At 42.4% G+C, this 15751-nt stretch overlaps 1 protein-coding gene across 1 annotated transcript; it reads left to right on the forward strand.

The window, feature by feature from the left end:
- The first annotated feature begins 2419 nt into the window (after nucleotides 1-2419).
- LOC122561752 (cyclin-dependent kinases regulatory subunit 2) lies at nucleotides 2420-13926 on the forward strand. Its single transcript, XM_043713860.1, has 3 exons — nucleotides 2420-2582; nucleotides 8398-8525; nucleotides 13623-13926. Exons 1-3 carry the CDS (start codon nucleotides 2524-2526, stop codon nucleotides 13673-13675), a joined length of 240 nt encoding a protein of 79 aa, XP_043569795.1. The 5' UTR covers nucleotides 2420-2523; the 3' UTR covers nucleotides 13676-13926.
- Nucleotides 13927-15751: the final 1825 nt, after the last annotated feature.

Here is a 15751-nt window from a genome sequence, read left to right on the forward strand (position 1 = left end):
TATCTCCTTTTCCACCTATCCACTCCACCCTCTCCTCCCTGACCTATCACCTTCATCCCCTCCCCCACTCACCCATTGTACTCTATGCTACTTTCTCCCCACACCCACCCTCCTCTAGCTTATCTCTCCACGCTCCAGGCTCACTGCCTTTATTCCTGATGAAGGGCTTTTGCCCGAAACATCGAGTTCGAAGCTCCTTAGATGCTGCCTGAAATGCTGTGCTCTTCCAGCACCTTGTAGATAATGTTCGTCCTGTTAGATGTGGGTGATGGGTCTTTAACCTTTGTGAGGAGCTGGTGAAAGATGTTTACTGGTTGTTGGCCAATAAGATTCTTAAGGATCTAAGTGGTCAGGTAGTCATTCTGATATTTATTTTATGTACCGTATGTCACTATTGTGTCTGGTAATGTAGTGTTTTCTTCTTTAGGTTTGTTGCTTAAGTATCAGACGATCGTGCTTTATGGATACCCATTTCGTTTAAATCCCTTGAATAAGTGTTCCTGTTCTGCCTTCTGGAGTTCCAGGTTGCTGCAGTGCTTCCTTGTTTGTGGGTGCTGGGGTGGTTGCTGTTGTAGTTCAGTATTTGGTCTGTATGGGTGTTCTTCCTGTACACGCTTGTCTAGAGTTCCACTAATGGCATGCATTCCACTAACATATCCAGGATGGGGGGCCTGCTGTTGGTTTCCTTTCTTTTGTGAACTTTATTCCAGTGAGGATGTTATTGATGTGGGATGGGTTTCTTCAAGTTATGTATGTTTAGCAATGGCAAAGGTATCATCTACATAACAGATCCAGAGTTTGGGTTGGATGGTTGAATAGAAAGGGTTTAGAGGGATACGGGCAAAATGCTGGCAAATGTCTGGCCACGTGATGCCGAGGTGGCGGTGGGCGTGTAAGTCAGCACTAAGCAGTTAAGTCACTGGCACGAAGATGTGGCACGTGCCCTGGTGACTTCAATTCTTAACCTAGCATTTAATAGCGGTCTTTGTCGCAGGAGACGCTTCTGAGGACTGTTTACGATCATAACATCGTAAGACATTGGAGCAGAAATTAGGCCATTCAGCCCATTGAGTCTGCTCAGCCATTCAATTAAGGCTGAAAAGCTTTTCAACCACTTTCTCCCCATAACCCTTGATCCTTTAGTTGTGAATGGTTCATATTTCCTTTTAAGAGCCTTACCCTTAAACATTAGGTTTATTTAAGATAGCTGGTCGGCATGGACAGGTTGGAAGAAAGAGTCTGTTTTTGTGCTGTAATCTCTATGAATCTATGATTCTCCTTAGTCTCCCCTTGCCTGAGGCATAGTAGCCTTCAGGTTAACCACCATCTGTCGTCTCCCACTAATGAGACCGCAGCCGTGAGGTCTCTTTATGGTGACTTTACCTAGCCCTCAGTTCAAAGATTTTCCTCTTCAATTCTACCTTATTTCTTCCAGTGAGAATGCTTGTCTTTTTTTGTTCCTTAGATTTGCCAAATCTTCCATTAAGATGTCCCTTATCTCCGAACTAGCTGCTCTTCTGTTGCTCGTAATCGCCACCCTGCTGTTTTTACTCCTGACTTTGTGGGAAAAGCATTTGTCCCTAAAACCATCCCATACCTTCTTCAGCTCGTCTCTTCCTCCTCCAATCTCCCAACCTCATCCTGAGGTCATCTGTGACTACTTTGAAGTACCCATTTCTCACTCTCTCTCCAACCCTTTTGAAAACTCATAGCTAAAGACATTTGTACTCCACACTTTTCAAGCAGTTTTAAGTTTATCAAACACAAAATGTATTTCATAAGTCTACATGTCCTTCAAATTGTCTATCTTTCTAACTTGATTTTTATCTTGTACTACAGTGTCTGACTGACATACTATAGGATTCTCTGCTGACTGGTCTGTCAAATTTCACTTGTATATTTAAACACTATAATTCAACAGCAATGTAATTTATTTTGTAAATGATAAGGGAATCCTATGTGTATGGATAAATTATGACACCAAAATTCATGGTGGGAGTCAAAAACAAATTAAATGCTTGAAGCCAAGGTGAGTGTTTAAGGGTAAGGCTCTTAAAGGAAAAAAAGAACCATTCACAACCAAAGGATCAAGAGTTTCGGGGAGAAAGCGATTGAGAAACTTTTCAGGCTTAATTGAATGGCTGAGCAGACTCGATGGGCTGAATGGCCTAATTTCTGCTCCCACGTCTTAGGATGTTATGATCTTAAATAATCGCCAGAAGCGTCTCCTGCGACAAAGACCACTATCAAACGCTCGGTTCAGTGTTGAAGTCATCAGTTCGCGCGCCACTTCCTCGTGCTAGTGACTTAACCGTTAGCTGAGTGAGGGCTCGCGCGCCCACAGCCGCCGCTGTGTCACGTGGCCAGACCGGTGGGCCAATTGGTGTGGGCCGTGTGATTCAAATCGCCTCGTGGCCTGTAAGGTGGGAGGCGGGGCGGTTGGGGGGAGAGTGGCTATTGATTCGGCACGGTGTTAGGTGGTAATTTTTCACCGGCTGAACTAGTACAGAAGGAAAGACAGTCATGGCGAATAAACAAATCTATTACTCAGACAAATATTATGATGACCAGTACGAGTACAGGTAGGAGTTACGTCATCCGGAGTACTTTATGAAGTATTCTATCTTGGACTTTAATTATGGCCGAACAAGCACACTGCGACATTTGTAGTTTTGGATGTTTTTCCTCTCTAAATGTTGACAGTTGGCAATCGCGATCGTACGCCGTGAACTCAACTTCACCGCATCCGAGCAAATGTTTTTGCAGGGTCAGCATGTACTTTTCACACACTTAACTTGATATAAACGTCTAAGTTTTGATAAGTAATAACTGGACTAGGCTGGTTTGGGTACTGCTCCGGCCTCCTTGGTGTTTTATTAGGTTATTAGGAGCTCGAATTTTCTCCCTGTGGCGAGCTGATGATGTGACCGTTGAAGAGGACACCAACAGCTCATAGTATTCCTGCCCCACCCCCTCCTGCGCTCTCCCAAATTTCCCCGGCTGTCTCCGACGTGCCGCTTTTACATCCTGCCGCGCCATCTCGTTAACGGTCTCGCTGCACTTGTAACGCAGGCCAGTGGTCCGGCAAGGTCACTCGTAAAAGTTCCGATTGACAAATAAGCAGTTTCAACGCAGACCGTGTGCGGCAAAAATGGATAGGATAGCAAAACCTGACTTCAGAAGGGCGACAAACGGCTTGTTCAGACTATCAGCTTTTTACTGCAAAGCATCACTTGTGCTTATGATTTCAGTTATGAGTCCTTACATGTCTGGAGATACAGCTTTTTTCCTCCAATGTGTCAATTGGACAAGCGGTGGCATGCACTAATGTCATTGCACTAGCAATCCAGAAATCCTGGCTAACGTTCTGAATCTCTCCATGGCAGATAGCTGAGTTTTGGATTTGGCTTGGTTTAGCCTTGTATAGGATATGTCGGTTTATAGGATATGTGGGTTTATAGACAATAGGTGCAGGAGTAGGCTATTGTGCCCTTTGAGCCTGCACCACCATTCAATATGATCATGGCTGATCATCCTTAATCAGTATCCTGTTCCTGCCTTATCTCCATAACCCTTGATTCCACTATCTTTGAGAGCTCTATCCAACTCTTTCTTAAATGAATCCAGAGACTGGGCCTCACTGCCATCTGGGGTAGAGCATTCCACACAGCCACCACTCTCTGGATGAAGAAGTTTCTCATCTCTGTCCTAAATGGTCTACCCTGTATTTTTAAGTGGTGTCCTCTGGTTTGGCACTCTCCCATCAGTGGAAACATGTTTCCTGCCTCCAGAGTGTCCAATCCTTTAATAATCTTTATATGTCTCAATCAGATCCCCTCTTAGTCTTCTAAACTCAAGGATATACAAGCCCAGTCACTCCAGTCTTTCAGCGTCAGGTAGTCCTGCCATTCCAGGAATTGACCTCGTGAACCTACGCTGCACTCCCTCAATAGCCAGAATGTCTTTCCTCAAATTTGGAGACCAGAACTGCACACAGTACTCCAGGTGTGGTCTCACCAGGGCCCTGTATAGCTGCAGAAGAACCTCTTCTGCTTCTATACTCAATCCCTCTTGTTATGAAGGCCAGCATGCTTTTAGCTGCCTTCACTACCTGCTGTACCTGTATGTTTACCTGGTGTACAAGAACACCCACATCTTTGTACTGCCTCTTTACCTAAATTGATTCCATTTAGGTAGTAATCTACCTTCCTGTTCTTGCCACCAAAGTGGATAACCATACACTTATCCACATTAAACTGCATCTGACCACTCACCTAACCTGTCCAGGTCACCCTGTAATCTCCTAACATCCTCCTCACATTTCATCCTGCCACCTAGCTTAGTATCATCAGCAAATTTGCTAATGTTATTACTTATACCATCTTCTATATCATTAACATATATTGTAAAAAGCTGTGGTCCCAGCACTGATCCCTGCGGTACCCCACTGGTCACTGCCTGCCATTCCGAAATGGAGCCGTTTATCACTACATTGTTTCCTATCAGCCAACCAACTTTCAATCCAAGTTAGTACTTTGCCCCCAATTCCATGCGCCTTAATTTTGCTCTCTAACCTCCTATGTGGGACTTTATCAAAAGCTTTCTGAAAGTCCAGGTACACTACATGTACTGGATCTCCCTTGTCCATCTTCAGAGTTACATCCTCAAAAAATTCCAGAAGATTAGTCAAGCATGATTTCCTCTTCATAAATCCATGCTGACTCTGACCTATCCTGTTATTGCTATCCAGATGTGTCGTAATTTCATCCTTTATAATAGACTCCAGCATCTTTCCCATAACTGAGGTAGACTAACTGGTCTATAATTTCCTGCTTTCTCTCTCGCTCCTTTCTTAAAAGGTGGTACCACATTAGCCACCCTCCTTCAGGAACTGATCCTGAATCTGTCGAACTCTGGAAAATATACCTGATGTAGAAGCTTTGGAAAGGGTTCAGAGGAGACTTTACTAGGATGTTGCCTGGTATGGAGGGAAGGCCATATGAGGAAAGTCTGAGGGACTTGAGGCTGTCTTCATTAGAGAAGGAGATTGAGGTACCTTAAGTCAGACATGAGGTAATCAGAGGGTTAGATAGGGTGGACAGTGAGGGCCTTTTTCCTAGGATGGTGATGACTAGCATGAGGGCATAGCTCTAAATTTGAGGGGTGATAGATATAGGACAGATGTCAGAGGTAGTTTCTGTACTCCATATAGGGATATGGAACACTGCCTGCAACAGGAGTAGACTCACCAACTTTAAGGGCATTAAATGGTCATTGGATAGGCATATGGGTGAGAATGGAATAGCGTAGGTTAGATGGGCTTCAGATTGGTTTCATGTGGTGGCGCAACGTCAAGGGCCAAAGGGCCTGTACTGCACTGTAATTTTCAATGTTATGAATCCCCAACAAATGCAAGCAGTTTTCTCTAACCTGTCTCCTCTTCCTGTTAATACCTTGCAGATTCAATCAATCACTCCTTTTGTAACCTTCTAAATTCTACAGAAAGCAGGCCTGATTTGTTTGGTTAGTTCTCAGCCTCTAAAGTTTGTATCATCCTTGTGTAGCTATGTTCTACTTTGAGAGTCTTCTAAGGTGTGCTGATGTAATGCAAAATGAACTTTGAATTGTCATTTTTAAAAACAAATTATTGATTTGTCAAATTGAAGACCTTTTGTTTCACTAATTGATTGATAGTAATTGACCATGATACTGATTTTTGTGAAGTTGAGGAAGACTGTTCAGTACAGTGAACATGAAGAATGTTTTTTGCTAAACTGGAGGATGGGAGTAGTCAGTGGAGACGGACTAGATTCAAGGAGTTCGGTTGGAGTGAAGGCATTACGCTAGACAACCTCTAACTGTGAAACGTATCTTGTTAAAACAAGTTTTCACTTGGAACATAGCATCATGAGTGTCAGCCTTCGTCTTATTTTTTTTGGGCTTGATGGAGATTTGAAAACTCTGGAGAGCTCTGGGTCTGTAACTTTTTTTTTCTTGTAAACATCTTTATGTATAGATGGTGCTCAGTTGTGCATATAGACAAATAAGTTGGTTCTGATATAACTTAGTTCTGTTCTCGTGATCTCTCGTGAAAATTGTGCAAAAGCAGCACCATTTAAACTTATGGGACCAGAATTGTTATAGCCATTACAGGTAAGGAAAGTTTGCATTCTACAATTGACGGTCTAAATTCTTTAATTGTGTGTTTAAAGCCAATTTGCGTTGAAGAAATGTGTTTTATAATAGAACAGACTATTACATCCAGCATCTTGTTGCTGTCAATATTTCAGTGCAACAACAGCTGACAGTGACCATTATCACTTTTTTTTTCCCCAGTAGGATTTCACTGCGTAGACAAGTTTGCTTGCTGCCTCTGTTTTTTGGGTTGGGAAAACTTTCTCTTCACAAGATTGCTATAACCAACTGCAACCTTCTAATTGAATAGTGTGGTGAATTCCCAGGTTCCATCTTTAGCAGAAAATCTGGATAACCCTCAACCATTCTAAAGACTGGGCAGACAAGATAGGGCTACTTGCTCCATGAGTCAATGATGAACAACTCAACTTGGGGCTGCAGTTATCCCCCAAGTTAGAGTATCATATTCATACTGAATTTTGGCCCTGAGATCGATTCTTGCATGGCATCACAACCATTCACTGTCTTGGCTAAAGCTGCTGTGTGGATCATTGGCTTTGAAATATAACTAAGGATCTATTAAATGTGGGCCATCACCACAAGCTGTAACTTCCATTGCCCTTTTTGTAGCTTGGAGTGAAGGATAAGAAATCACCTCGCTGTTTGAGAAATGTAGCAAAGCAAGCCAGAAGTAGCACCGGGTATATCAGAAAAAGCACTGGGTATATCACACTAAATGAGTGAAGCCAAAACAAAATCATGTTGCATGCAGTTGGCAGAAACCTTCTTCAATATAGTTGATCAATAGTCCTGCCATTTACAGATGAGCATGTTGGTGGATATTTTTACATTTCCACTCGGGATGGTCCATGGTAGAGACTAGCATGTGAGTACAGAAGACAAAGCTGTATTTACAATATCTTTAGCCAGCAGTACCAAGTAGAGAGATCTGTAGCATCATACTTGCAGCACACAATTTAATTTGATTCACCTTTCCTTTTAAGAAATGGCTGACCGCAATAGATACTGAAACTGGAGCTCTAACAAATTCAAGTTGTAATGCTGAAGACTCTTAATCTTCTGATCAAGCTGTCCCACTATAACTGTAAAACTGGCATCTAACAAACATGATGACATCAAAAAGCCCTGCTCAAGTCAAGAGAAAATACTCCGGTTTGGTTTCATATGTAATGAAAGAAAAGATCCTTACTGATTCAGACAAAATTGGATGCTGTAGTTTCTGGTTATAAAGGTGGTTGATCAACCTGTTGGCTACGCAGCCTTGGAACAGAACTTACGGCCTGAATTTCTGACTTGGGCAGAGGCTTTACCACTGCACCATGGCCTTCACACTACTGGCATACCTGCACCAAATGTGTGGCACCAGTTCAGGGTAGTGTGGAATGGTGTAGTTAAGCCAGCTGCACAACAACGGTCTGGCAGACAGGTTTAAAAATTTTACTTTCCGAGCTGATGGGCTCAAGGCTATTAAACCACTCTAAAATGGAAGATTTTGCTTTTTTACATATAAAGCACTTGGTTTAAGCATGGACAGTGCATGTAGAATAAAACTTTTGTAAGTCCTAACTTTGTGGGTGAATTTCAGTGACTACCCACTAAATTTTAGTCCATCTTGGACCAACACTAATATAAAAATGATCTTCCTATTTTTAAATAGGAAGCAAATTAGAAGTAGAATTTGGGAAATTTAGCACAGAAAAAAATAGGTTAAATGCAAAAAGTAGATTTCAAAGACTTTAAGAATTACTTCTGATTTGAGTGAAATATTTTCATCTTTTGATGTGACTACGGCTATACTGCAATTAACATGTCTAATTGCCCAGAGAATAGTTAAGAATCAACCACACTGCTGTGCATCTGGAGTCAAATGTAGGCCAGACCAGGTAAGGAAGGCAGTTTTTTTTTCCTTTTAAAGGATGTTATGTTAATGTTTACTAGGCTTTATTACTATGTTTTCAATGTCCGTTATTTCAGTTCAAGGAAGTTTCTGTGATGCTGATAGTTCTGAATTATGGCTTGTTTTTGTCCACGTTCAAATTGTGCTATCAAGCACTGTTGATGTAATATTTTACAAAATTTCACTTCCATTTGCTATTGGTTATGCTGCATTTTTCTGCTGAATGAATTTAGTCCTAATTGTCAGGACTAATTACTTGGACCTGCTTAATCTACTGAACTGAGATTGAATAGCCGATAATATAAACATAACTAATATTTTGTTTGTAATCTATTCTTTAACAGGCATGTCATGTTGCCCAAAGAACTTGCAAAGCAAGTTCCAAAAACTCATCTTATGTCTGAAGACGAATGGCGAAAGCTAGGTGTCCAGCAGTCTCTGGGCTGGGTTCACTACATGATGCATGAGCCAGGTATTACAATTAAAGGATTAATCACTTTTTGCATTAAATTTGGTATTTTCCTAACCCAATATATTTTCATAATTCTTTTTATTTACTTGTGGTATGTTGGACTTGTATTCTTAGAAGCTCTGTTGAGGCTTAAGAGTTCCTGCCACTATCATTGCTTAATGGACCTGTATAAGGACAGTTAGGTTGCTGCTGCTGATTGTAATATGTCTGACTTGATTCTGTTGCTAATAAGGTGTAAGCTTGCAATATGGTTATCAACCCAACACCATGGTCCACAGCCGAGTAAATTCAATCCTGGTTTCTATAAGTGCACTGCCCAAGTTGCTTAGAGTCGAAATAATTAGTGAGGTTAAAAACAATGATTGCAGATGCTGGAAACCAGATTCTGGATTAGTGGTGCTGGAAGAGCACAGCAGTTCAGGCAGCATCCAAGGAGCAGCGAAATCGACATTTCGGGCAAAAGCCCTTCATCAGGAATAAAGGCAGTGAGCCTGAAGCGTGGAGAGATAAGCTAGAGGAGGATGGGGAGAAAGTAGCATAGAGTACAATGGGTGAGGTGGGGGAGGAGAGAGTGGAGTGGATAGGTGGAAAAGGACAGAGGCAGGTAGAACAAGTCATGGGGACAGTGCTGAGCTGGAAGTTTGGAACTAGGGTGAGGTGGGGGAAGGGGAAATGAGGAAACTGTTGAAGTCCGCATTGCCCTGGGGTTGAAGTGTTCCGAGGCGGAAGATGAGGCGTTCTTCCTCCAGGTGTCTGGTGGTGAAGGAGGCCCACGACCTCCATGTCCTTGGCAGAGTGGGAGGGGGAGTTGAAATGTTGGGCCACGGGGCGGTGTGGTTGATTGGTGCGGGTGTCCCGGAGATGTTCCCTAAAGCGCTCTGCTAGGAGGTGCCCAGTCTCCCACCCCTACAACCCACCCTCCCATCCTGGCACTTTCCCCTGCCACTGCAGGAACTGTAAAACCTGTGCCCACACCACCTCCCTCACCTCTATCCAAGGCCCTAAAGGATGGATGCTTGATCCACATCCATCAAAGTTTTACTTGCACATCCACTAATATCATTTATTGTATCCGTTGCTCCCGATGCGGTCTCCTCTACATTGGGGAGACTGGGCACCTCCTAGCAGAGTGCTTTAGGGAACATCTCCGGGACACCCGCACCAATCAACCACACCGCCCCGTGGCCCAACATTTCAACTCCCCCTCCCACTCTGCCGAGGACATGGAGGTCCTGGGCCTCCTTCACCGCCACTCCCTCACCACCAGACGCCTGGAGGAAGAACGCCTCATCTTCCGCCTCGGAATATTTCAACCCCAGGGCATCAATGTGGACTTCAACAGTTTCCTCATTTCCCTTTTCCCCCACCTCACCCTCGTTCCAAACTTGCAGCTCAGCACTGTCCCCATGACTTGTCCGGACTTGTCCTACCTGCCTATCTCCTTTTCCGCCTATCCACTCCACCCTCTCCTCCCTGACCTATCACCTTCATCCCCTCCCCCACTCACCCATTGTACTCTGAGCTACTTTCTCCCCACCCCCACCCTCCTCTAGCTTATCTCTTCATGCTTCAGGCTCACTGCCTTTATTCCTGATGAAGGGCTTTTGCCCGAAACGTCGATTTTTGCTGCTCCTTGGATGCTGCCTGAACTGCTGTGCTCTTCCAGCATCGCTAATTCAGAATCTCAATAATTAGTAACAACCCAACCCATCCATTTTCTAGAACTAGATTTCACATGATATTTAAGGCACTATATTGAAGAGAAGAATATCCTTAGATCAATTTAATCGCAACTCATTATTTTTAATTCTTAACAATGATTTTACATAATGAAAAATCAAAGTTGTACATTTCCATACAAAATCAAAGCTTATTTTTGTATCTGTATAAATACAATACAAAGATAGAATGTATAAAGATGAGTTCTTAAGAAGGGTCACCGGACTGCATGGATGCTGCCATTCTGGCTGAGCTTTCCAGCAATTTCTGATTTTGTTAAAGATGGAGGAGTTTGATTTATTTTTGGTTATCATTGATAATAAAGGTATTAATACAAATCATTACTTTCTACAATCCTGATAAATCCTCACGAAAGCTTCCACATCTCTCCTATAATGAGGTAACCAGAACTGACAAATATTCCAAGTATGGCTTAACCAGGGCTCTGTAGAGCTGCAACATAATCTCGTGGTTCTTAAACTCAATCCCCCTGCTATCGAAAGCCAACACACCATATGTCTTAACCCTATCAACTTGGGTGGTAACTGTGGACATGGACCCCAAGATCCCTATGTTCCTTCACTGTCAAGAATCCTACCATTAACCCTATATTATGCATTCAACCTTCCAAAGTGAATCAGTTCACACTATTCCAGGTTGAACTCCACCTGCCATCTATCAGCCCAGATCTACATCTTGTCAATGTCCCGTTGCAACCGACAACAGCCGTCCATACTATCCTCCAATCTTCGGCAAACTTAGTAATCCACCTTCCCACTTCCTCATCCATGTCATTTATAAAAATTAGAGCAGAGATCCCATATCTCCACGGAACAGCATTGGTGACCAAACTCCAGGCTGAATATATTCCATCTACTATCACCTCCTGCCTATGGGCCAACTAAGTCTGTATCCAGACAGCCAATTTCCCTGTATCCCATGCTTCCTTACTTTCTAAATGAGCCTACCATGGGGAACCTTATCAAATCCCTTGCTTAAATCCATATACAGCACATCCACTGTGCTACCTTCAATGTGTTTTGACACATCCTCAAAGAACTCAATGAGGTTTGAGCAGCATGACCTGCTCCTTAAGCCATGCTGACTGTCTCTAATCAAACTAGTTTTTCAAGTAATCAAATCCTGTCTCAAAAGCTCTTCAATACTTTGCCCACCACAGACAAGACTGGTCTGTAATTCCCATGATTATCCCTACTCCTTTCTTGAACAAGGGGAGAACATATACCACCCTCCAATCATCTAGCACTACTCCAGTGGACAGTGAGGACACAAAGATCACTGCCAAAGGTACAGCAGTCCCCCTGTAGAAAGCTTGGGTATATCCCATCTGGCCCAGGGGACTTATCTATCCTGTTTTTCAAACTTTTCAGCACATCGTTAACATCCGCCTGTTTGACACTGTCCTCAGATGACAAGTTCCCTCTCATAGTGAATACTGAAGCAAAGTATTCATTCAAGGACTTCCTCTACCACCTGACTCCAGGTACAAGTTCTCTCCACTATCCCTGCTTAGCCCACTCTCATGTAGGCTAATCAGGCCATCCTCTGTTCCTTGCATTTTGAATGCTTTGGTTTTCCTTAGTCCTGCCCAATAAAGCTTTTTCATGCTCCCTTCTAGCTCTAAGTCCATTCTTCAGTTCCTTCCTGGCTTCCTTGTAACCCTTGAGACCTGTCTGATCCTTGCCTCAATCTTAAGCTTCCTTCTTCCTCTTGACTAGCCAATCCCTTGTCACCCAATATTCCTTCACCACACCATCTCTCTGCCTCAGCGAGTTTTGAGAAGATTTGTAGCTCGGGTTGAGGTTCTGGATGTAGGTTTGCTTGCTGAGCTATAATGTTTATTTTCAGACGTTTTGTCACCATACTAGGTAACCTCTTCAGTGAGCCTCTGGACGAAGCACTGATGATTCCTGCTTTCAATTTATGGTTTGTCCCACTGAGACAAACCTATTCAGCACTCAGCAAGTGCTCCCAAACAACCCCCACAGTTCTGGTGTGCATTTCCCTGAGTATCCCTTCCCAGTTTGTGCCCCTGTACATGCCTAATAGCATTGTAATTCACCCATTTCTTCCCCCCCCCCCCCCCCAATAACACTTCCTACACTGTCTGCTCCCATCCTTCTCCTCACGTATAGTAAAGGTCAGGAAGTTGTGATCTCCAAAATGCTCTCCTGAGATCTGACACCTGGCCTTGTTTGTGGCCAAGCACCAAATGCAATATGGCCTCCCTTCTAGTCAGCTGATCTAAATGGAGTCAGGAATCTTTTCTGGGGTCATGTCAAAAACTGCTCCATCCAAACTATTTGAACTGAGGAGGTTCCAATCAATACTAGGTAAATTGAAGTCAGCCATCTTGACAACCCAGTTACTTCTGCACCTTTCCAAACTCTTCCTCCCAATTTGCTGCTCTTGCTATTGGGGGGCCTTAAACTCAGATGGCCTCATCCAGAGTTGTTCCCTGTAAAAAGTAAAGATTATGCATTATTGTTTAGTAAATTTGAAAAACATAATTTGTGGGTGGCACAGTGGTTAGCACGGGTTCAATTCCCGCCTCAGGCGACTGACTGTGTGGAGTTTGCACGTTCTCCTCGTGTCTGCGTGGGTTTCCTCCGGGTGCTCCAGTTTCCTCCCACCATCCAAAGATGTGCAGGGTCAGGTGAATTGGCCATACTAAATTGCCCATAGTGTTAGGTAAGGGGTAAATGTAGGGGTATGGGTGGGTTTCGCTTCGGCGGGTCGGTGTGGACTTGTTGGGCCGAAGAGCCTGTTTCCACACTGTAGTCTAATCTAAATCTAAATAATCCTGAGCAGAAGGTGCTGTTTTAACTACTAAATTAGATTATGTGAAGCATTTCACACCTGCACTTGATCTTGAAAGCTGCAAAATTGGCTGGTGAATACTGTTGTTTCATCTGTGTACAGTACTTACATTACTTGCTATGACCAGCAGAGGTCCCACATGCTTGTAGTTCAAACATTCTTTAAAGGAAAGGAAAATTTGAGTTTGAGTGAACTTAAACTGCATTTTAGTCTGCTGTATGGGGTAAGGGGCTACTTTCTTTTACCATGTAAGCACTTTCAAATTTTGGTAAAGCATTCTACTAAAATTGGCTTATTTTAAAAAATGATTTGAGTTGCACCAGTTGATTTGTATTGGTCATAGCTATCAAGTCACAGCATCTATGTGAATGGTTAATCTGGATTGATCAGTCATTGAAATTTCAAATTCTTTTATCCTTTAAATTTTTAGCTTGTTAATACATTTGCTCAATAAACTTTAAGCATACAGAATGTTTTTAATGAGTATTGCAGAGATGTGATAAATTACCACTGACTTCAGTTTTTCTTTATTTCTAGAACCACATATTCTGCTATTTCGAAGACCACTTTCTAAAGACCAGGAAAAATAAGTCTTTCTGGAAATTTCTGGACTTTCTTGTAAATATTGTAGTATTCAGTGAATACATTCAATTGTACAAATTCATTCAAACCTGTATGTGAGCTGTATTCTAAACAGCAATAGAGCTCATTGTGGTACAGTGGGTTTAGACTGCTAAGACATGTAAAGAAATACTAGCAGTTGAAATGATGTTCACGCTTAAGAAATTTACAATACTGTTTACTTTTTTCTTGTTTGGATACTGTTGTGAATAAATTTATAACTGCACCTCTTTGGATTCCTGGACTTTATCTGTTCAAATAAGTTTTCTGTTTTAATCTTAAGGGAGGGGGTGAAGGAGAGAGACCGACTATCCATTCTGTCCCTGAATTTTGCAAGCTTCTATAAGGTTGTCCTTTTGGACAAGCTTGGTTTGACTTTCCACTTGGACAAATCTTCCTCCCTAGCTAATACCCTCATCAATAAAAATCATTAGAATTCTTACAACCTGGCAACATCATAGTGATATTTGTTTCTGTACCCTCTCAAAAGCCTCCACATCCTTCAGGTGTGGCAACCAGATCAGCACCTTTTATGAACTGAAACACTGTCTTGATTTTAAACTGGTAAAAATTACTTGCCTGAAATAGCAGATGTATATTATTGCATTTGTTAGGGTCCAGGCCAGCTCCCTCCCCCTCTCTTTCCTTCCCCCCCCCCCCCCCCCCCCCAAGAATATTGTAAAGTAGCCCAGACCCAACTTTCACTTTAAAGGCAGATGCGAAGCAAATATTCCAGATGACTGCAGCTAGCCAGTTTACTGTTTTAAGCAAAGCAGATTGAGTGAAATATTACGGTTGAAATGCAAACCAACAAAATGAAATTTTGAATACCTTAATTTGAAACCCCAACCAACTTGATACAGGAACATCACTGAAGAGCTTTTCCAATTCCTGCAGCATCTCATAAACTCACCCTTTGATAGGATTCTTTTTATCAAAGATGGCTTCGTTTAAAATTTAAACCCCTTTTGTCTTACCTTGTTAGTACATTACAATACATAGACCAATTATAACATGCAAACATACACTACTACATTCTATTTTAGTCTGGTTACCTTTTTTGTTTGTTCATCCAACGCTTGATATGTCAGCAAATGTTTTCTGTACTGCCACATGCAATTTTTGGCTGCAGTCGTAAGCTCCATCTAAACAGTCTGAAATCTTTGTCATTAAATTTCTCAAACTTTTGTGGGTCATGATTTAGTGTATATATGACTGATCCAGACACATTACTGGTGACATAAATGTTGCAATGCCAACACCAAGCTCGGTCTCCTCAGTAGTCAAAATATTTCTGCTGATGAACGTTTCCTGGAGAAATATCTAGTAGGTCTTCTCATCCTCACTCTGTAAGAGTACAACACCTAACACTCATCAATTGCCTCCTTGAATGGCTGTGTAATTAAGTGGTTATTACGGGAAGTTGTTAACATATCTTTGAGACGATCAAATGCTTTTGATAATCTGCTGTTCGCTGAAACTACTTGCCTTTAATTCAGTGAGTGTATCAACCACACTGGGTTTTAATCCAAAATTTATGCTGAATTTTAGCACTCCGTCACAAATTGTAGTATTACTCTCATCAGTGTTGGTATGGGAAACTCCCCAATAATCTTTGTCCCCCTATTCAGTGGGGCCATGTGTCCATGTCTGACAACATGGCCCAGAAACATGACTTGGGCTTTGGCAAATTCACTTCTAGCCAGGTTTATCACCAAGCCTGTTTCCCAAAGTTGAGCAAATATTTCTGATAAATGCTGTAAATTCACCTTTCACATATGACATTGATGACCTGGTGATTTTTAGTCACAAAGATGTACAGCATGGAAACAGACCCTTCAGTCCAACACATCCAGGCCAGTCAGATATCTTAAACTTAATCTAGTCCCATTTGACAGATTAGATTAGATTAGATTACAGTGTGGAAACAGGCCCTTCGGCCCAACAAGTCCACACCGACCCGCTGAAGCGAAACCCACCCATACCCCTACATTTACCCCTTACCTGACACTACGGGCAATTTAGTACGGCCAATTCACCTGACC

Source organism: Chiloscyllium plagiosum, chromosome 2 (assembly GCF_004010195.1).
Source record: "Chiloscyllium plagiosum isolate BGI_BamShark_2017 chromosome 2, ASM401019v2, whole genome shotgun sequence".
Classification (NCBI taxonomy): domain Eukaryota; kingdom Metazoa; phylum Chordata; class Chondrichthyes; order Orectolobiformes; family Hemiscylliidae; genus Chiloscyllium; species Chiloscyllium plagiosum.